This window comes from Plasmodium chabaudi (assembly GCF_900002335.3).
Source record: "Plasmodium chabaudi chabaudi strain AS genome assembly, chromosome: 6".
Lineage (NCBI taxonomy): Eukaryota > Apicomplexa > Aconoidasida > Haemosporida > Plasmodiidae > Plasmodium > Plasmodium chabaudi.
Window position 1 is genome coordinate 580381 of NC_030106.2, and position 23063 is coordinate 603443.

Consider the following 23063-nt stretch of genomic DNA (forward strand, 5'->3'; position numbering starts at 1 on the left):
GATATAAAATAATGTGATGAATTTGTATGCACTTGTTTTTTTTATTATCAATTTTTTTGAACATATTTCGGGTGGAAATAATTAAAGATATCTTGAATATTTTCCAAGTTATTTCGAAAAAATTATAGAACAATTAAATTAGCAAAAAGAAAGTATATACATGTAAACAGATCAATATGAAGAGTCATAAATTGGTAAGTAAAAAGCGATGAAGGAATATTTTTCTGATTATCCAGATTTTTTCAATGAGGAACTACGACCTCCTAATTTGGATAATACATTAAACGAATTAAAAAGTATATTTTTTGAGAAAAATTATGACTATAATAAAAATAATAATAATGAATATACGAACGAAATAATTTTGATTACCTCTGGAGGAACGAAAGTTTCACTAGAACATGCCTCAGTAAGAAGTATTGAAAATTTTTCAACGGGAAAACGGGGAGCACATATAGGAGAATATTTTCTTTTGAAAAATAAAAAAGTAATTTTTTTATATAGAAAAGGTACATTTAAGCCTTTTGAATATAATTTGAAACAATTGTCTACTTTAAATAATTTTGAAATAAAAAACCAAAAAATATATTTTAATTTAAATAATGTGGATAATAATTTATTGATTAGTGATATTCAAAATTTTAGAAAATATGAAAAAAATCTTTTTTGTATTCCTTTTGAAACAATTTTTGATTATGCCTTTTACTTAATTGAAATTTGCAAAATTTTACATGAACATGTTAAGAAAGGATGCTCGAAAAATTGTCAAAATGGGGAACTAGCTAAAGTAGCGAATATTTCACATGGTGAAAACAATTTGGGTGTTATACAAAAAGACGGAATATGTTGCAATACTACACCCACAGAACAAATATATGACCAAGCTTATCACATGTTAAATAGCTTATATACCCTATTGGTAAATAGCGAGTTAGAAAATATGATATGTTCAGGTAAATTAAGTAATGATGATTTTTTTCTGAGCGTGTTAAGGCAAATTACAGAGTTTAATAATAAGGCGATTGGCAATATGATATTTGAAAAATATCCTGAAGATGAAAAAAATTTATTTACTGATTTAAAATTATTTATTAATGATATGGTTAAAATTTTAAACAGTTGGTTAAATAAAAAGGATAATGTGTCTTTAAAATATGATATTTCTTTAAAAGAAAAAATTTATAAGATCATTTTTTTTATGAACAAAATTAGCTATATTGTGTGTGAAAAAAAAAAAAAAAATAGCGTAAATGATAGCCATAATTTGAATGACGCTATTTTTTATCCTTTGTCACATATAATAATTTTGTGTGCAGCTGTAAGTGATTACTATATACCATATAACCAATTAAGTATAGACAAAATTGATAGTGATAAAAAAAATGGGCTTAATCTTAATATGCCCTTAAGCCCAAAGTTTTATAAAATAATATATAGGCATTTCCCTCTTTTAAATGTTTGTAGTTTTAAGTTGGAAAATAATGAAGAAGTGTTATTAAAAAAGGCACGTGATCGAGTAAAATATTCGGATATATTAATAGCAAACGTGTTAAATTACAGATATAAATATGTTTATGTTTTTAAAAATCAAAAAGATTATTATTTATTAAAAAAAAGTGATCAATTTGAGAATATTGAATATGAAATATCTCAACACATTTACAACCATTTTATTGATAAAAAATTGTGGAGTTAAAGAACTAAAAGGAATATATATCTATGAGTAAATCAAATTTAAAGACAAATATATACATAGGAATGAAAAAAAACGAAAACAGTTAACCTAGTATGTATCCAAAAATGGAACTCAAAAACGGGTTATAAAATTGTTTTATTATATCACTAATATTATGAATATAAATGTTCATTTTCCTTTTCATTTTTTTTAGTAAAATTGTTTATAGACAAATTCTAACAATAGTAAAATTTATATTATAACATAATTTCTTTGATGTAGCTTTATGATTTTGCATGGTCATCCATTAGTGATGACACTATGTACATGTTTTTTTTCGTTTAACTAAAAAGGGAACCTATGCAATAGAAATTGTATAGGTAATATACATACAGAAAGCTGTATCTCAACATAATTTGTGTGCATACCATTGATTATAAAACTTTTAAATACAGTAAAAATGCATTATTTAAAATTAAAAATAGCATCAAAGGAGTAGTTCGATGTAATTATATTTCATTTTATTGAGTTTCATTATATGCTAAGCTATCTCAATGCTATTCAATTATTTCATCCTATTTTTCTTTCTTCATTAAGGCCCCAAATCATAGTTCAGCACATTCATATGTAGGCATATCATTTTCATCCTTTAATTTTATGAACAGATTTTACAAGTAAAAAGTAGAAACAATGAAACCGTTAAATAATTATTAAAAAGAGTAAGGAATGAAAAAAAAAGTTGTGAATAAAACTTTCATAAAGCTATTTTATTTATAAATCTATATAAGGTTGAAAAATTGGATTATGCTATTATCTTTTTCGTTTTTTTTCTGAATATTTTATGATATATAAATTCTTGCCTATGCAGAAAATACTGTTTATATTATTTATCAAATTTTGGCATTATTTTGTAATTTTTTTTCAAAAGTCAATATAAAATATATTTTTTGTAAATATGCAAATAGTATAAAATGTATATAAGCTTTATGAATATATTATATTACATATGCAAATTTTATGAATTAAAATATGCGTGATATATGAATAGAACGTATGTATGGCAGAGGGAAGAAATAAAAAAAAATAATATATATTATCGTCATCCTATATTATTATTTATTAAATTTGCAATTTTATAAAAAAGAAAAAATAATATTTGTTAATTAAATTTTAGGAAGAAAAATAAAAGTTCGATATTCGAAATATTACTTTTTTTTTCTTTTTTTTTTGTAATAATTTATTCAGGTAATTGATTTTTTTTTTCTTCTATTCTTAACGCATTTTATTAATAAAAATCTCAAAACTTTTATAATGTATAAAATAAAAAAGGGAAGAATATAAGAACTCAAAGTATATCTAGTCTCATCATAATATTGTACTGAAGAAAGGGATGAAATAAATTATTTTTTTTTTTTTAAAATGGGAATATTTGAAAAAAAACAATATCATAGCCCAACTGAGAATGATAATACTTATCAAGAAGATACAACAGATGATGAAGAAACAAAAAAAAAAAAGTTAGTTGAAAGAAAACGAAAAATACATGAAAAGGAAAGAGGGAAACATCGAGAAAGGGGTAAAGATCGAGAAGAGGACGAGGAAGATGAAACAGAAGAGGATGATAAAAAACATCATAGAGATCGTGATAGAGAACGAGAAAAACGAATGAAATATGAAGAAATGAAAAGAAAAAAACGAGAAGAAGATTCAAATAGTAATCTTAGTAGTAGTAATAGTGATAATGAAAGTAGTAGCAGTGAGTCAGATGTAAAGCATAAAAAAGAGTATAGCGAAAAATATGAAAAAATGCGAAGAGAACGTAGAAGGCGCCGAGATAGAAGTCGGGGCAGAAGTAAAGACAAATACAAACTTCGTGGAACATATACTAATGTAGAAGTTCGTATAAAGAGTAGCAAACATAGAAATAGAAGTTCGGATGACGAAAAAATAAAAGAAAAAAGAAAACATAAGAGACGCGATAGGGAGGATGATAAAAGTAATGATAGTAACAGTAGTGATGATTCAGAAGAAGAAGAAACAAAAAGTCGAGAAATGAATAAAAAAAAAAAAGTTATTGAAAAAGGGGAAGAAGATGAAAATGAAAATAAAAATGAAAGTGATGATAGTAATGAAGGGTCAGAAAAAAGTAGTGTTCAAAGTAGTAGTGGAAGTGAAAGTCACCGAAAAAAAATGAGAAGTCATAGTAGAAGTATTTATAGAGAAAGACGAAGAAGGAGAAGACATAGAAGTTCAGATCGAAGATCAAGAAGAGATCGACATAGAAGCAGTGAACGAAGAAGACGAAAAAGAAGAAGAGATAGAGAAAGAGATAGGGAAAGAGAACGAAGATATAAACGTAGAGAAAGAAATTATAAATTTGATTCTCCTCCTGAATCTGAAACAGATGATAATAGTGATAATAATAAAACTAAAAGGAAAAAAAGTAATTTTTCTTCCGAAAATCCAAATAGTAATATTATTGATAATGCTAATTTACTTTTAAATGCAAATAATTTAGCAAATGTCAATTTGAATGATCCATCAGCATTACTTAACATACTTGCATCTAATTCAAGTCAAAGTGGTGATAATGCAAATCCTGCGAATCTATTATTAGATGCAAGAAATAAATTACTAGACGATAAAAAAGGTATAGCACTAAATCAAAGTCCATTAAATTTACTTCTAAATACACAATCGTTACAACAATTATATAAAACAGCACTTGGTATTGGTGAATTAGGATTATCAACAATTGATGCAAATGCTGAAAAAACAGCTAGAGAATTATATGTTGGGAATATTCCACAAAATATAGATATACAAGAGATAGTAAAATTTTTAAATACATGTTTATTAATATTATATAATAAAGAAAATGAAAATGAAAGTATATGTTTAAAAGCATGTATCCGTGGTGATACAAGATATGCATTTGTCGAATTTAGAAGTTTACAAGATACATCAAATTGTATGCTACTAAATGGTATCTATTTTTACAGTAATAATCTTCGTATTGGAAGACCTAAGACATTTCCAGCTGAATATACAAAACTAATACCACCAGCTACTATCCCTCCCATAGATACATATTATCTATCTCAAGGGTTAATAGGAATTAAAGCATTCGTTATATTTCATCAAAATAGGGATGAAACAAAAAATGAATATCTTCCTGTTGATATGATTAAATTACAAAAACTATGTGTATCAAATATTTCTAAAAATAATGAAACGAATAAAATTAAAGAGTTATTAGAAGCCTTTGGAGAAATTCAAAGTTTTGAATTTTTTGAAGGGGAAGAAAATTCAGATACTTATATTTGTCTCGTTGAATATAATAATGTAGAAAATGCAATACAAGCTCATAAAATATTAAATCAAAATACTAGTTATAGAATCCAATTTGAATATGAAATTGTAAATGATCCTACAATTAACCAACTTGTTAAAAAAAAATATATGCAAACTAAAAATGCTATTCTTTCTCAGCAAATACCAACAAAAGTTGTTGTATTAAGTAAAATTGCTACGTTTGATGAATTATCTAATCCTGAAGATTATAAAGAAATTTCGGAAGATATTAAAATCGAATGTGAAAAATATGGGCCTGTTCTTGAAGTTGTTTTACCTCTTATATCACCAGAAACATATGAATATTTAACTAAAAAGTCAGAGAAAGAAAAAGAAAAAAAACTAAATGAAGGGGATGGATCATCTGATAAAATTAATGGAATGGATGAACAATCTAATGGTGATCCGGCTGAAAAGGAAGAAAATGATGACAATGAAGATGAACAAACGGACCAAGATCGGGAACATCCCTATTATGATTTGAGTTCCATTGGTTGTGCTTTTATTTATTTTGAAACAATCGAAGGGGCAACTAAAACAAGAAAAGAACTTAGTGGTAGGAAATTTGGAGCCAATATTATAGAAGCCAATTATTATAGCGAAAAAAAATTTCTTATGAAAAATTTTAAAAATGTAAAATATAATTTTAAAAAATCTCATTCTTCTCTTTTTAACTTAAACTTGAAGTTAGGGAATTGTGCGTATTCTGATGGGTCTGATGAAGACTGACAAGATGTTGTATTCGTATCTATTTGTGTTTAAAACGTAAACGGGGATATACAATCCCTTAATAATTCAAATAAAATAAATTGCTGTTTTGTAATTCGTTCAGCATTTATTAGACTCATTGATATTGATATTTATTTTAATTTCCACATTTTCTGCGCTTTGTTTTTTTTTTCTTTTTTTTATCTTTCTCCTTTTTAGCACATCTGTGAACTTATAATTTAATAATGTAGAAAACCTGTGGATCGAGCCAGATATAGAGAATAAAAGAAAATGGAATACAAACAAGATCAAGATGTACATATTATGTGACCCTAAGTTTATTCTGCTTTTTATCCGAACAAATAGCAAAATAATAAAATAATGGATTTACTTGCATATCTGTTATATATATAACATATTTTCTATGCGTTTTTTTTCTTTTTTTTGTTTTTTTTTCTTAATTTATAGAGGAAAAAAAAAAATAATTAAAAAACTTTTGGGGATCAAAGATTCCTGAGTTAGACATAATTTATCAATATGAAAAAAATATTAAAACACGAAAAAATATAAACATAATTAAAAAAAAATAAGAAAAAAATGATAACACATAAAACATTTTTTAGCTGTTTATCTATTTTATTCACAGGTTTAAATTTCCTGTTTTGAGTCATTCATTTTGCTGGGCATAAAATTAGTATCAGTAAAAGTGGTGTTCTATTTTGTATTTGTATTTGTCGTTATAAATGTTGTCGTTATAAATGTTGTCGTTCCTTTTTTTATAGCATCATCTTTTACGTCTACTTAATTTTTTTGCAATCCTTTTGTTTATGATTTGTCGTTTTTTAGCTCGAGCAGCCAACTTTCCTTTTAATTTTTTTTTAAGTTTACCATACTGTGTAACTGCATTTTTTTTTTTTTTTAATTTTTGCATAAGCATCATAACGGATTTTTTTTTTTCTTTTTCTTTATTGGTTTTAAATCGGATTTCTCCATTATTTTGATTTTTAATTTTAATTATTTCTTTTTTTTTTAATTTTTTTTTATATAATAATTGATCTTCTGTTATTATTTTTTCCTTTTCACTATCACTGTCACTATCTGTATCTTCTTCATATTCGTCATTACATATTTCTGCTAATTCGGACAAAACTACATTTTTATTATTTTCAATATATTCTTTCATCTTTTTTAATTTTTTAAAATCTTCATCTGTTAATATTCTTTCGCTTAATATTTCCTCGGTTTTTCTTTGGATCTTCATTTCGCTTTTTATCTTTTTCTCCCTTCTCGCTTTCTTCCGGTCCACCCGCATCTCTCCATTGGTTTCTTCTTCTGCCTCTACTGAATCTGCGTCTACTTCATTTTCCTCCTCTTCGTCTTCCCCTTCTTCTGCCTCTACTGCATCTGCGTCTACTTCATTTTCCTCCTCTTCGTCGTCATCCTCTTCTGCATCTGCTTCGTCTTCCTCTTCGTCCTCTTCTCCATCCACTTCATCTTCTTCGCCTTCTCCATCTACTTCATCCTCTTCTCCTTCCTCTTCCTCTTCTTCTGCCTCTACTGCATCTGCTTCATCTACTTCCTCTTCTCCTTCCTCTTCCTCTTCTTCTACATCTTCTTCCTCTTCTGCATCTGCATCCTCCTCGCGGCCCCGTTTGCCCCTTGAGGCTCGGTCGAGCAAGTAGGAGTACTGCAAGATGGACTGATCGTGTCGAGCTGAAGGTAAATCTGACAGAATCTTTTCACGTTGAACAAGCATGGCTGTTTTTTTGTCCCATAGTTTTTTAGACATAACAAGAGGGTTTGTATTTTTTGCAACATTAATAAATCGTCGAATGAGAATGGAAATATTTTTATTTTTATAATCTTTAAATATAATGACAGATTCAAATATTTCTTCATTTAAACAGTTAGGGCATTTAATAATAATTTCGATTATTGAATTAATAATTAAATAAACAAACTCTTCAGATAAATTTAAAAGTAAAAACTTTTTAATTAAAACGTAGACAATTCTTTGTACATATTGCATTGGTATATCATCATGTAATGATTGGATAAAAATTGATAAATACTTTGATAATGTATTTTTATTTTTTAAATGATATATTGTATTTTCAAAGTATAGAAAAAAGTTTTCTTCAATAATTTTATATCGTTGATAGATTCGACACAAAATATTTAGAAGCAATATTTTAATAGTATTATTATTATTTGATCTATATTTTGTATATATAATATTAAATATTTTAGATGCAAATGAATAAGGATCAAATAATGAATCTATAAATAGATAGTTAACATAATTAGATGCATATATATCTTTTTCTTCATCTGATGAATTTTTATTATTATTAAGTTCATCCATAATTTTTCCTTTTTTTAGATGTAATTTTTTAATTTTTGCTTTTGTCATTTTTTGATGTGTCTGATTACTTATAGATTTTAATTCATCGATATTTTTATTTTTATTTTCAATTTCTTTATTCATTTTTATTGAAAATTCTTTTATATCATATTTTCCCAACAAAGCATATGCAACACATTTTACAATTTTTAGATTTTTGTAAAATATTCCTTCAGATATTATATTTATGTTTTTTTTTTTTTGAATATAAATATTTTTTTTTATCATATCAATAAGTATACTACATGCAAAATTATTCATAGATTCATTTACTTTTATATTTTTAAAATATATAAAACTATTTATATTAGATGAATATTTTTTTTTTAATATTTTTCTTTGACTATTTTCAGCAAAAGCTTCATGTAATACATCTAAAACGGAATTTTTCAATTTCTCATCTCTTGTCTTCTTATTTATATATATAACCATATTACTAACACATTTATATATATATGCTTTGATTCTATGAATAGGAATATCGCTCATGTATATTAATATTTGGATATATTTTACATAACATATGTATCTCTTTATTTGTTTAAATGTTTTTACAATACTTAATAATATACTTGGATATAAATTATTTTTATAATGAATAACTAATTGACAACATAAAAAATATAATTCTTCAACATAATTTATATCTTCTTTATTTTTAATCATTAAAAAGTTTATGTATTCATTTAATTCGGTATATAATAATAATGGGTTCTGATTATGTTCTTCTCGTTGGTTTACTAATGTAATAGCTTCTTGCGTTTGTTCATTTAGCTTGCTTAATATTTCTTTTTTTTTTTCTTCTATTACATTTGTTTGAAAAACTATTTCCTCATCATTTATATCACAACTTTTTTCTTCATTTGATATGTTTATATTATCTTGATTCTGTAAGGGGTTACATCTAACAGAAGAATCGATATTCACATCTACATTATGATTATAATTTTCTTGGTTTTCTAATTTCTCTTCATCATTATCCTCAATACTACTACTGCTACTGCTACTACTTCCAAAGTCTATGCTTATATCAGAATAATTCCCAATATCCGTTTCTGCTAATTTGGGTTCATTTGCATTTATTTCTTTTGAATCTTTTTCTTCCTTTTCATCATAGATTCTATTTTGATTGGTTACACCTTGGTCTGCATCTACTTTTTTCAAATTTTTTTCATTTTTTTTTTTGCTAAAAAAGTGGCTTGTATGACATAAAAAGCTTAATTGACTACATAATAATTCGTTTTTTTTCGACGGGTTTAATAAAAGCATACTATAATTAAAAAGGAATTTATCAAACTGTTCATAAAACTCATTATTGTACAAGCTCGCATTTTTATAAATGTTATGTTGTAGGTGGTTTAAAACCCGTTGTCTCTTCGCTTTCACATCGTTCATATTTGACTTATGTTCGATTTATATTTATATTTGCAATATGATACATGTATAAGTCCCAATGACGGTTTCTTCTCCCTCCCACAGTGTTTAAATTGGGTACTCGAGGGAAAGGACGTATACGTAAAGGGAAGAATATTTTTATTTCCCTCCTATTTATTCATTTATTTTTTTATATCTAACTTTTCAATTCGCGTTTTTTTATTTTGGCATCCACTTTAAGAAAAGAAATATTTTCTAAATTTTTTCTATAAATGAATAAAATATTTATTTATTTTTTTTTATATCATATAAACCAATTAGCTGATATTTTCAAATATGTTTATTCCCATTGGTGATTTTGTATGTATATAAAAAAAAATGTTATTTATCAAATATATATAAATATTTAAAAAAAATATATATTTAAAAATATGGATATATAATTATTTTTTTAATATATTTATTTTCTTCATTTTCTTCATTTTTTATTAAAATAATATCGATCGATTTTGTATGAAATAAAAAACAACATTAAATCTAGGGCGACCCGTTTTATCCTATATTTTTTTTTTAATTTACAAAAAAAGAAACTGAATTATCCTATAAATCGGAAGAATACCTGAACAATTGTATGCAGCCATTTATTTTTGTTCTGATTTATTTTTTATTTGTTTTTATTTTTTTCTTTATTATTCGCATAGATTTTAAATAAACGATTTTATTCTCCATCCTTCATGTAATTAAAAAATAAAAATAATCAAAATAAAATTAAAAAAAATAAAGTAAAACAAAATATAGCAAAACAAAATAAAGCAAAACAAAATAAAGCAAAACAAAATATACAATAATAGTTAACATCGAATATGGTTATACAATTTTTTAATAAAATTTAATAACCCCTTTTTGGAGCCAATTGTAGTTTGACCTGTCTCGAAATATTATATATTTTTTTATTTTCGTCTAAGCAATTTTATTTTAAATTTTGTTCTAGAAATATAGATAATTTAAAAATATATATTTTTTTATGAATATATTCAAGGGAAGAGATAGTTTGATATATACCCAGTTTTCCATTTGATTTTGTTTTTATTTCTTTTTTTCTTTCTCAGTGTTGTATGTTTATAATTCCTATTGTTTGACATTTGTATATGTTTATGTTTTTATTTTTTTATAAATATATTAATCTGGTTAAGCAAAAATTGTGTTGTACTTGTTTATACGATGAAGCATGTTTTACTTGGGTATATTAAGAAAGGGAGGAGGCCGAACAAATTGAATAATACAAAAGGGATAGAGAAAAAGTTCGTATCAAAAATAGGTGGTAGACCATACTGGCTTGATAGAATAAATTTACCTGAAGAAGATAATTTTAAATGTATAATTTGCAATGAACTATTATCATTTTTATTACAAATATATGCTCCCATTGATAATATAGGACATTGTTTTCATAGATGCTTATATTTATTTGTATGTTTTAAATGTGGGGATCAAGTTAAATGCTTTAGAACCCAATTACCCCGAAATAATCCGTTTTATAATTTTTATTTAACTACCAATTTGAATAGCGATTCTGATCAGGATAATATTGAGACGAGTAAAAATGGGCAGAGTCAAAATAAATTTGATGAATTAAGTAGTGGCGAAAATGAACCCAATGGGTTTACATCTACAGAAAATGATTCTACGGATAATGACTCAGATGCAAATGCCACAAAATATAAAAATTTAGATTCTACCGATTTAGTAACAGTTTCTGAAGATCTAAACAATTCTACTACTGTATCTGCTGATATATGTAGTACTGCATGTCCTGACGACTTAACCAGTAGTCCTTCCCATCGAATTGCAACTACGAACGAAGGTGAAAAAGATGCATCTACTAGTGTAACCAAAACGACGAGCATAAATAAAGAGATTTTTGACAAAAACGTAGAATACCTTTTATGCTGTAATAGATGTGGTATACCATGTAAAGATAAAAAAAATAAAAAATTTCATAAAAAATGTGAAATGAAAAAACATATAATAATTTTAGAAAATAAAATAAATATAAATGATGAATACGATTGTGAAAGTAGCAGCATAGGATCGGACAACTACTCCGACGAGAGTGAAGAATATGGTGAGGACGAGGCAGAAAGGAGGGACATAGAAAAGGTTGACGATGACGAGGTGGACGTTAGCGAAATGAAAGCCATGGAGGATATACAAAAGGAAGTATTTAAAAATAGGCGAATAGATAATGTATTTTTAAATTATATTAAAAAGATATCTCGATTTCCTAAACAAATTATTAGATATTCTTATAATGGTAGTCCTTTATATGCATCAAATGATTTTCAAAACAAAAATAAAAATAATATATATTCTAGAGAATATGACGATAACAAAAAATCTATTACTTTTGGAAATATACCAAATTGTTATATATGTAAAAAAAGAAAAATTTTTGAATTTCAAGTCTTATCTACAATAATTAATTATTTGAAAATAAAAAATAAAAATATAGACAATCAAGAATCGAAAATGAATTTAAAATTTATGAACATAAATATTTATACTTGTGAAAACAATTGTGATATATATGATATTAATATTTCAAAACAGAAAACAAACGTATCCCCTTTAGGTAGATATATACAAGAATATGTACATGTACAAGTAGAAAGTTGATACTACTAATTGGAGTATTAAAGAATACAAAATATTAGATGCTTTAAACAAGTGTAAACCTCAAAATGGATTAACAAAATAAAAAACATTTATAAATTAAATAAAAATATATTTTTCTCCTATTGTTTTATATATTTTCATGTTTTATTTATACATAAATGTATTGTGTGATTTTGCTTACATGTTTTTAAAACACAATAACTATTTTATTAAATACATACATGTTTTAATAGTATACTTCGCTACATTTCAGTGTTAAAACGTGGAATGCGAATATATAAGGTTTGGCAACAGGTGCCAATTCATCACCTATTTATATCGTCGAATAAAAAACAAAAATAATAATAAAGGGTTTTCCATAATAGGTATCACACATTTTGCGATATGACATACTGTGTAGTGTGAAAATGGGACTTTTAAATATGGCGAAAAAAGTATAAAATTTTCAATATGTTTTTATAACACCATTTAGAATGTCATAAATAAATAATTGTAAAAATGGAAATGATTGTTTTTTTTTTTTAATTTAATAATGGTATAATAATATTTTAGTTGTTCATAAAAAATGTGGAAAAAAAATAGTAAAATAATAAACCTTTATAATTAGTAAAAATATCGAAACGAAAATACAAAAGTAAAGAGAAAAAAATATTTCATATCATAAGCCTTAATCTTAATATATCAGCATTTTAATAATTTAAACTTTATAAAAAATGATATATAAATTTATGGATATTATAATTCCCTTTTATGAATGGCTTTGAATTTTTGTTGGCAAAATGAGAGTAAAAGTAAAGGGGAAAAATAAGAGGCGTAATATGTATATATTTAAAAAATAAATTATTAAAATGGGTTATATAATATTTTATATATATTTATGTTTTTTTCTTAATATTTCTTTGCCTTTTATGATACTGTTATTCTCTTTATTGCTTGATTTTTCCATTTAATTTTATGTGTATTTTTATTTATTTTATATACGCCCTTTAATTTTAACAGTATCGAAAAGCATTTTCCTTCTGCTAATAAGGATATATCCACATACTGACATAAGCCATATGGTTATTAAAAATATAAATAGAATTGCAGGCATATGATATTATACCTATACATATTCATTTTCGTATATTCTAAATGCACTATGATTAAGGGCCCAAATGCTGAAATTACGGCAAACCAAAATTGCCAGGCTATGTATGTAAATAATGTAATATATATACGATTGCAAATTTATACTTTTATGAAATAATAGTTGGAATACATGCATGGTATATATAATAATTGGCGCACCTCTAAAAAAATTTAACAAGTATATTAAAAATGAAAGCAAAATAATAGCCTTCTTTATATTTTTCAGCATGTTCAGCATGTATATAATAAATGGAAATATATGTATACTAAGAATATCTAATGGTTAAATGTAAATTGTAAATTCCTTGTGCACATTTTGGCTTTTATTTCATGATTATATTTTATAATAATATATTTATTAATTTAATAATTGTATTGGTAAATACTGTTTAACCAAAATTTTTTTTTTTTTTTTTCTCTTACAATTTTTTTTTACTTCCTTTAATTTGTTAATTGTTTTAAATAGTTAGCTTTTATTAATTATATATAATTATATATATTGTACAAATATAATTATATATATACAAAAAAATAATAAAATAAAATGACAATATTTCGTGTTTAGGTTTTAAATATTATATGTATGGTCGATTTTTTTTTTATTCTCCCCCCTTAAAAGAAAAACGCTAATTTTCGGCGATGTAAGAAATGTATATATATTCTTGTGTTATATATATACCCTAATATATTTATAAATTTAACAAAATTGTGGATACAATTGTATATATCAATACAAGTAATATATATTATACCATTATATACACACAACACATATATATAATATTATTCATATCGCCATTTTACTAAGTCCCTAGAAAATACAAAATGAAAATTCTTTGGGGAAGCACATTTGCTATCGTAGTTTGTTATTTTATTGAAAATGCAAATGCAATACAGCTATATGGAAATGATTTAAAATTTGATGACACTCTTAAACCTAAAATACCAGCTGACAAAAAAAAAATACTAGAGGATACTCAATTCCAAGAGTCCTTAAAATCATTTTTAAAAAATAATGGAAATGATGATTTTTTAAAAAAAAGTGCAAATGAAAGTGATGACATATTTGGATCTGATAAATTTATAGAAGAAAATAAAGAATTTATCAATAAACAGATTTTATCTGATTTATATAGTAATTTTATTGTTAATGTAGTTAATGATAGTACTTTAAATTTTCTAGATAACCTTAAATCGAATGATGATGCAAATACTGAATTTCAAATCGAATTTGAAGAAAGCTGTTCTCCATTCTTTTGTGAAAAAGTTATGAAAGCAGAAGAAGTTCCATCAAAAAATAAAAGTAATGAAAGAGAAATTGTTTTACATCAAAATGGTAATTCAAATAAAGAAATGCTTCTTAATGTTAATCAATCTGAAAAAAACGATGATATAAATAATCAAAATGGTCAAGATATGTTCGCTAGCCTTGATTCTGTACTTGATAAAGCAAATTCCAATGCAAAAGGAGAGGTAGATGCTATCTATTCTCGAGAAATCGATGGAAATGAAGATAAACAAAAAATAATTTTAACTGATGGAACAAATGTATATGTATTAGAAGAAGTAACACAAGATAACAATAACGAATTTATGGATGGCCAAAATATAAATCGTAGAAATGAAGATCAAGAAATCAAAATGCATATCCCACAAAATAATAGCAAACATGAAAATGATGACATTAGTAAATTGTTTGAAAATGATGACATTTTAAATAATACTAATTTATTTGGTGATGATACTAGTGGGGATGGATTTGTTAATAGTGTTTATACAGATAGTGAAAGAGGAATTAAAGAACATAAAATTGATTCTAATGGAAGTTTTGAAAATAAAAATGAAAATATATCCAATAATATCGATGAAAGTATATTAAATATGACTGAAGAAGAATTATCACAAAAAATTTTTGATGATATAAAAATGAATAATGAAGATAAAATAGAATGCCATAATTATTCTAATAGTCAAGATAAATGTAATAGTTTTAAAAAATGTACATATGTTAATATTGACAATAAAGATGTTTGCTTCTTGGACTACAATTACATGCTTTTCTTAAAAAACACAAACTGCACTTTGCAATCCAAATCCTCCCTCCTTTCCATCTCAAAGGACCTACTTCAGTAAGACACCCGCGTCGTTTTCGCCACGTTTTTGCCACGTTTTTGCCCACGTTTTTGCATGTTTTTTCGTCTATTTTCGTCATGTTTTTGCATATTTTTCGACGATTTTCCGCTCATTTCTTTTATTTTCCATTTTCCCATTGCAGGAACGAAATCATCAACAGACAAATGTTCCAGCTACTAAGAAACAGCAGCAACAACAATTTTATTTGTGACACAATTACCTATTCATTCCTTACAAGTGTTGTTGACAATACAAATTATGACGAAATATTTTCTTAAATTGAACTTTTAAAGAAGGTATATATGCAGCTAGCCAATTTGGAACAATTGCACACATATCCCTTTTTAAATTTTTGTAATAAAAATTGTGTATATATAAAAACTTTGGCAGAGGAATAAGTAAAGAATATTTCATTAACACATTATTTCCACACCAACTAATATTCTAAGCTTTTTCCTTTTTATGACTTTTACATTTTTTTTTTTTTTAACTTATGTCATTTTAATATATATTTAAATACATACACACAAAATATAGCATTCATACATATATAGTGCGTAGTTATGTATTTATATAATTGTTTGCATGTTGTGGTGCTATATATATGCATGATGCATTATAGTATGTATATTATGTGTATACTTTTAATTTTGCAAAATGCATATTTTTTTTTTCCTATCACTAAAACAAATAATATTTTAGTTAACTCCTCTTTATTTCATTTTTTTAAGAATATTAAAATATTGTACATAAAACATTTATCATGCATATCCATATAAGGGTGTAAATACACTGGGTAGTATGAACAGCTTTTCAAGGCTCTATATGGAGAAAACTTTAAGCTTATTTTTAAATTCTTTTAATTTCCTTACGATAAGTATAATAAATATAAATTATGTAGTACCATAAAATTATTAACATGTTCATAATTTTTTTTTAATTTTGAATTTTTACTCAATTTAAAAACACAAAGAAATATTATGGAAATTCTTTGGATGGGTGCAAAGGACCTAACTTCGATTGCTATCATACATGCTGTGCATTTTTAGAAAAATAAAATAAATTAAAATTAAATAAAGTAGAAAAAAAATAAACAAATTAAAAGTTTTGAATTCAAATTTTTGTTTTCAAAAATTAAATTATTGAAATACGTGAAAGAGAAACAGCCAAAATAGCATATTATTTTATGTAAATTTTTTTGTAGTAAAAAAAAAACATTGACAATTTTATGTTTGTAAATAATGTCTTTACTAAAAGATCAATATCTAGAAGAGGTTAACAAAAGAATTATTGATAGTACCATAAAAAAATGTAGCAAATTTTACAACGTTCGAATTCTTGAAGCTATTAAAATAAGATGGCTAAAAATTTATGAACAAAAATTAAAAAACATGAACAGTTCTATGGATAGCACAAATGAAAATATTGAGGACAAAAATAAAAATCAAACCAGTAAGTTCTAAATTTTACATTGCATAACAAAAATTCTATTTTCCTTATAAAGGGAAATCTGCATATAGCCATTATCCGATTACTATTTTTGCTTGATGTTTTTGCTTGATGTTTTTGCTTGATATTTTTGCTTGATATTTTTGCTTGACTACTTCACACATTCCTAATCCCAGATAACGATTTTGACGAAGACGAATTTGAGGATGCTGAAGTGGAGGAAAAGCAAATTGCAGATTTTTCGGACCATGTTGAAGATGAGAATGATGGTAATTTTACACATAAACGAGTTTATTCCGTTTATATATTATAGTTTTATTCATTTTTACTTTTATTTATTTGTTTTTATTTTTATTAGAAGAATTGAACGACTTAGACGATGTTTCGATAAGTGACCTAAGCGATGTAGACCCCCCAACAAATAATGTCATTGTTGCCATATCAGAAAAGGTATAAACAGCTATATAGATCCAAACATAGCTTATGCATAAATTTGATGAACAGCCATATATTATATATACATATTTATTTGTATATCCTTTTCAAATTGCTATACTATATGTATATTATTTCCTTTTTTTACTAATGTAGATATCAAAACCATGTGGAAGAAGAAATGCTAACAACAACTGGAAAATTAAACTAAAAGGGGGACTGATGAAGGTCCGTTTTTTTTTTATTCATATATTTTCATTTTATTAAATATAATTTTTTTATGTTTAACTTAATTTTTTAAAAATAGTGACATAAAATTACCAGCAATGTTTACAATTTTTTATAGGTGGATGGAAAAGAAATGTTTTTTCGAAGTTTACAAGGAGACCTTGAATTTTGACATGAATATTTTTTTTTTTCATTATTATTATGATTAAATTATTATTATTATTGTTTTATTATTTCTATGATAATTTTATTGTTTTATTTATTTTAATTTTTTTTTTTTGCTTCCTTTTAAAAACTTCAATTTTAAAATACTTTTATCCCGACAAATACCTATAACGGTATAAACGGAATTTCCTAATATCGCCATCAACTAAAAAATAAGAATAACATTCCCATCGTTTATTCTATTATTTGTTTTACGTTGGATATATATTATGCAACAAAAAATAATTTTTTTTTTGTATGTGTATTTGTGTGTATAATTATATTTTCTTTTTTTTTTTCATTTATTATTTTTCATAATGTATGGGCTTTCAATTTTGAAATAATTCGCTTTTATTATGAGGAGGGCCTTGATTGGGAATAGAAATATATGGTTAGATCTAAACAAATAATAATAAAAAAATATGAGATATAAGAAGTTTGATTTGTCGAATGCATATGTTGTATATATATCTATTAATATTATTCATTTTTATATATACATTAATTTATCTTAATTGTACAGTTTGGTAGGTGGGGGTACTGATTCCCTATGTTTAAGTTACTACTTACAAAAAAAGAAGGTTAACATAAAATTATTAACAGTTAATAAAAAATGTAATTTAATAAACACTCATTACTACAAGTCAAATATAATCGAAGGGGGTATATATTACTCCTTTACTTTAAATAATAAGTTTGATTCATTTTTTTCACTCCTAAAGGATTTAAATATGGAACCACAAAGTAATATTTTATATAATAATTCAAATGAATATATCTATGCCAGTATTATAAGTTTATATAATAATGTGTGCAGCTAGCTTTTTGAAAATGTACATATTTAGCTAGCTATTTTTTTTTTTTTTTTGTCTTTTTCACTACAGTTGTCGAAAGAAATAAGTATTCCAACAATATTTCCTACTTAAGTGAAAATGGGAAATTTTATAAAATTAATAAATATTTATTTAGAATAATTTTCTTTATTCTAAAAGATTATTTTTTTCGTAGCTCTATAAATATAGAAAAGGTAAACTAAAAAAGGAAAAATAATTGAGAATATTTTGACCTACACATTTTCGTAAACATTGATTACCTAAGTGGAAAACCCTCTCGATTTTTGCAAATGCTTATTGTGTAATATCTTATATTTTATGGCGCCTTTTATTTTGCATTTTCTTTTGTCTGCTTACCTTTTATGACTTCCCTTGTAGGACGAGCGACTAAGCGAATTTCTTTTAAAAAATGTCGACAAGAAATTGTGCGAAAGTTTGATAACCCCATATTTGTACTACCATTTTGGGTACTCTTCAGATCACATTTTAATGAAGTAAGAAAAATAAAATAAACTACGATGTATAAAAATAAATGGAAGCATATTACCATTTGCAAACGTGTGAATATACATGTTTTATAATCATTTAATTTTATTTTTTTGTTAGTTCCTATTTTCCTGATTTTGTAAAATCTGTACATAAAAATAAGTCTATTTTAAAAGCGATTATTTCTTCTAATAATAATCACAAGAATAATAACCCTAGTGACAATTCAAATGGGTCGTTTAAAAATAAAATAATATTTAGATTTAAAAATGGAAATGTGGCCCTAACCAAGTATGAAAATTTAATAAAAAAATAATTTATATAAAATATTTACAACTACCAAATGATGTATCTTTTTTTTTACAGCAAACTTAGAGAGTACCTAGACCAATGTGACAATATGCAACGAATTGAAAATACAAGAAATTTTAAGATTGAACAGAAAGGGAACAGAATTAAGGTAGCTTATATTTTGAATACTCTAACTCGGAATATATAGTTACATACATATATATCCATACTTTTTTTACCGTCTATATACAACATTTCAGGTTAATGTTGGACGAGAATCAATAAAATCTAACGAAGTAATTTTTTGTCTTAATCCTTTCGAATTGAGAAATTTATTAAAAAAGAAAAATATAAAAATTAAGAACAAAAATAGTATGATAAAATATTTATTCAAATTTCGCTCGAAAAAAATTATGATAGCAAATGTTTGTTACAAAAAAAATGTGTTTCCCTTTTCACATACTTTGGTAATTTTGCAGACACAAATAAAGTATATAAAATGAATGCACATAAAATATTTTATATTATAAATTTGTTTTTTCATTTTTGTTTGTTATTTTTTCAATGCATAGGAATCCTTACTTTTAATTAAAAAAAATCCCGAAAACAAATTAACTTCATTATTATATGATAGTAATATATTTCCACATTTCTCACAAAACGAGGCACATATAGAAAGTTTACACCAAACATTGGAGACAAGGTATGAAATAAAAAAAGACAATTTCAACTATTTGCATTGTTCTGATAAATATGTGAATGTGTAATAATGGCTACCTGTTTTAGTATACCATCGTTTATTTGGGGTTTAACCATTTTTCTTTTTTTTTTTTTTTGAAGACTCCGCTTTACGGCTTCAGAACAGGATGAAGAAAAATTAAAACTTCAAATCTTTTCATTTCTTAAAAATGTTTTAAAGATTAAGGAACCACCAGATTTGGTAAAAAAAAATAAAAAAATATGCCCCCATAGGGTGCCTAAAATAAGCCTACTACTTTCCTTTTCTTTTATTACATAATTAAAATAAATCAAATTACCATTTTAGAGAAAAACCGAAATTGTAAGAATTAAAGAATTATTCTGCCTTTATTTATTTGGTTTACATTTTTTTTTTTTTTTTTTGGCTAACTACTATAGGTCATAATCGAGTCACACACTGTATTCCCTTTTGATGAAATAGTCGATAAAAATTTCAAAAAATTAATTCAAAAAAAAAATAAAAAAATAAAAATATTTTGGGATTTTGCCTTTTTCAAAAACATGGAGTTTTGTTTAAGTAAGACGAAAAATTTTTGTGACAATTTGGAACAAGAAAGATATAAAAACAGGACGTAAAAAATGTACATATGTATTTAAAAAAAAGAAAAAAAAAATATGGAGAAAAAAAAAAATTTCAGCATACTCAGAATAAAATACTGAAATATTTTTAAAATTAACTTGCACGTTTTTAACAATTTGGAATACTATTTTATTTTCATTTTTTTTGCGTATCTTATAAATTAATTAGTATAATTATTTGTCATCAAACAATGTAGCTTTTTGTATTCATATTTTTTTTTTTCTATGTTATTATATAGCTATACAACAATTTTATTTAAATAAAAAAAATACATACAATGAATGATCTGAAAATGATAATTTTTTTGTCATAGAATAATCTTCAGTTTATGAATGTCAATAAAGATGTATTTATAAATATATATATTAATTATATATCTGTTGAAATAGATGCAATTTGAAATTTATCAGTTCACATACTCACACAAAATTGTGGGAACATGAATGATAAGTCTATATGTGCAATTTTATTGTTATTGGTAAAAATAGCTGGTTATTATTCTTATTATATCTCCCCCTTAAAAAAAAATATATGCACACCCCATACTTATAAAGGACATAGATTAAAACTACAAAATGAGAAACCTGAAATTGATAATAATATAATAAATTATTTTAAAAATATAAGATCAGATTATCCATTTTTTCAACAAAACAACTCTCCGATTTATTTTGACAATGCAGCCACAACACATAAACCTAAATCCGTAATAGAGGTAAGCTTTTTAGAAAAAAAAAAAAAATAATAATTTGTGAACTTAAATTTGCATGAACTGTCATATAATATATACATGGTTGTGTACATTCCTCTTCCTTTCACAGAAAATCAAAAACTTTTATTCTTACAACAATTCAAATATACATCGAGGGATATACAAAATAAGTAGAAATGCAACAGATAATTATGAACAAGTAAGAAATATTGTGCAAAAATATATAAACTGTGATAGCCCAGATGAAATTATTTTTACTAGTGGTGCAACCTACGGAATAAATCTAGTATGTAGTATAGTAATGGATAAAATTATAAAAAATGAAAATGATGAAATATATATAAGTTATTTAGAACACAATTCCAATGTTGTTCCATGGCAAGAAAATATACGAAAGACAAAAAAAGGAAAATTAAAATATATACCATTAAAAAAAAATGGATATATAAATATAAAAAAATTTGTAGAAAAAATAAATGATAATACTAAAATTGTTTCTATTAATCATGTTTCAAATGTGTTAGGAAATATACAAAATATAAATTTAATTATTAAAAAAATTAAAAAAAAAAATCCAAATATAATTGTGATAATAGATGCAGCACAAAGTTTTCCACATTTAAAATATGATATTAAAAAAATGAAATTAAAAAATGAAGATCCAGATATATTAGTTGCATCTGGACATAAATTTTGTGCACCATTTGGTAGTGGTTTTGTTTATATCAAAAAAAAACTCACCCATGCATCTAAAACGAACCCATTTTTATATGGAAGTAATATAATAACAGATGTAAATAAATATAGATCTAAATTTGTGTCTTCACCCCATATCTTTGAAACCGGAACTCAAAATATTTCAGCAATATTAGCAATGGGGGAAGCAATCAAATATTTGGAAAAAATAAATGATGAAGGGAATGCATATAAATATGAAATGTATTTATATGATCTGTTTCTATTTTATTTGCGTAATTTTTTTACGGATCATTTGATTCAGATGCCATATATGCCTAAACAGAATTCTCTCACTAAGCCAGACGAAATATCCACATCAACACAAGTACGAAGTGACAAAATAGATGATAAATATTTTCCTTCCGAAATTCAAAACGAAGATAATGATTATCCTAATATTTATGTTCATAATACTAGAAAAGATAATAAAAAGAAAATTGCAATATTGCCATTATGGTCTCCAAATTTTACTGCCTTTGATTTGGTTACATTTTTAGACTTCAAAAATATTTGTATAAGATCAGGACATCATTGTGCTTCTCTATTACATAGTAAACTTTTTAATATAAATGATTCATCAAGGATATCCATGATGTTTTATAATACACCAGAAGAGGTGCGATACTTAGCGGAGCAAATTTCAGATACAGCTCGCATGTTGCACAAAATGCGTAAAAATGGAAAAGCAGTTTAGAATATTTATATCATTTTTTGAATTCTTATAATTTATTTTTTTTTCAGTTTTACATAAAATATGTATTTAATAATTATTTGTGTGTGTTCATATGAACGCATATTTATATAGTATAAATTGTTTATCTTATATTCTCATGTTTTAATGATCATTTTATTTTGATCACCAGTTTGAAGATATCACTACTTTATTTTTAGCA

The 23063-nt window shown here is 24.8% G+C and overlaps 8 protein-coding genes across 8 annotated transcripts; 7 read left to right on the forward strand and 1 right to left on the reverse strand.

Annotated features, from left to right (window-relative positions):
• Nucleotides 1-208: 208 nt before the first annotated feature.
• PCHAS_0615300 (phosphopantothenate--cysteine ligase, putative) lies at nt 209-1696 on the forward strand (the record flags this gene model as incomplete). The annotated part of the gene is made up of 1 exon (XM_016797500.1): nt 209-1696. One exon carries the CDS (start codon nt 209-211, stop codon nt 1694-1696), a length of 1488 nt encoding a protein of 495 aa, XP_016653445.1.
• A 1398-nt stretch (nt 1697-3094) lies between these two features.
• On the forward strand, nt 3095-5758 carry PCHAS_0615400 (RNA-binding protein, putative; the record flags this gene model as incomplete). Its single annotated transcript, XM_741098.2, has 1 exon — nt 3095-5758. One exon carries the CDS (start codon nt 3095-3097, stop codon nt 5756-5758), a length of 2664 nt encoding a protein of 887 aa, XP_746191.2.
• A 763-nt stretch (nt 5759-6521) lies between these two features.
• PCHAS_0615500 (protein SDA1, putative) lies at nt 6522-9536 on the reverse strand (the record flags this gene model as incomplete). Its single annotated transcript, XM_016797501.1, has 1 exon — nt 6522-9536. One exon carries the CDS (start codon nt 9534-9536, stop codon nt 6522-6524), a length of 3015 nt encoding a protein of 1004 aa, XP_016653446.1.
• A 1200-nt stretch (nt 9537-10736) lies between these two features.
• On the forward strand, nt 10737-12191 carry PCHAS_0615600 (PDCD2 domain-containing protein, putative; the record flags this gene model as incomplete). Its single annotated transcript, XM_741099.2, has 1 exon — nt 10737-12191. One exon carries the CDS (start codon nt 10737-10739, stop codon nt 12189-12191), a length of 1455 nt encoding a protein of 484 aa, XP_746192.2.
• A 1956-nt stretch (nt 12192-14147) lies between these two features.
• PCHAS_0615700 (conserved protein, unknown function) lies at nt 14148-15733 on the forward strand (the record flags this gene model as incomplete). Its single annotated transcript, XM_016797503.1, has 2 exons — nt 14148-15451; nt 15598-15733. 2 exons carry the CDS (start codon nt 14148-14150, stop codon nt 15731-15733), a joined length of 1440 nt encoding a protein of 479 aa, XP_016653447.1.
• A 963-nt stretch (nt 15734-16696) lies between these two features.
• PCHAS_0615800 (transcription initiation factor IIA subunit 1, putative) lies at nt 16697-17739 on the forward strand (the record flags this gene model as incomplete). Its single annotated transcript, XM_016797504.1, has 5 exons — nt 16697-16907; nt 17081-17173; nt 17263-17354; nt 17496-17567; nt 17686-17739. The coding sequence occupies 5 exons, from the start codon at nt 16697-16699 to the stop codon at nt 17737-17739; spliced, it is 522 nt and encodes a 173-aa protein (XP_016653448.1).
• Nucleotides 17740-18127: 388 nt separating this feature from the next.
• On the forward strand, nt 18128-20716 carry PCHAS_0615900 (conserved Plasmodium protein, unknown function; the record flags this gene model as incomplete). The annotated part of the gene is made up of 10 exons (XM_016797505.1): nt 18128-18162; nt 18295-18515; nt 18656-18798; nt 18983-19098; nt 19211-19381; nt 19457-19550; nt 19642-19848; nt 19954-20084; nt 20222-20321; nt 20519-20716. 10 exons carry the CDS (start codon nt 18128-18130, stop codon nt 20714-20716), a joined length of 1416 nt encoding a protein of 471 aa, XP_016653449.1.
• A 443-nt stretch (nt 20717-21159) lies between these two features.
• Nucleotides 21160-22864, forward strand: PCHAS_0616000 (cysteine desulfurase, putative; the record flags this gene model as incomplete). Its single annotated transcript, XM_730627.2, has 2 exons — nt 21160-21435; nt 21542-22864. 2 exons carry the CDS (start codon nt 21160-21162, stop codon nt 22862-22864), a joined length of 1599 nt encoding a protein of 532 aa, XP_735720.2.
• Between the last annotated feature and the right edge of the window lie 199 nt (nt 22865-23063).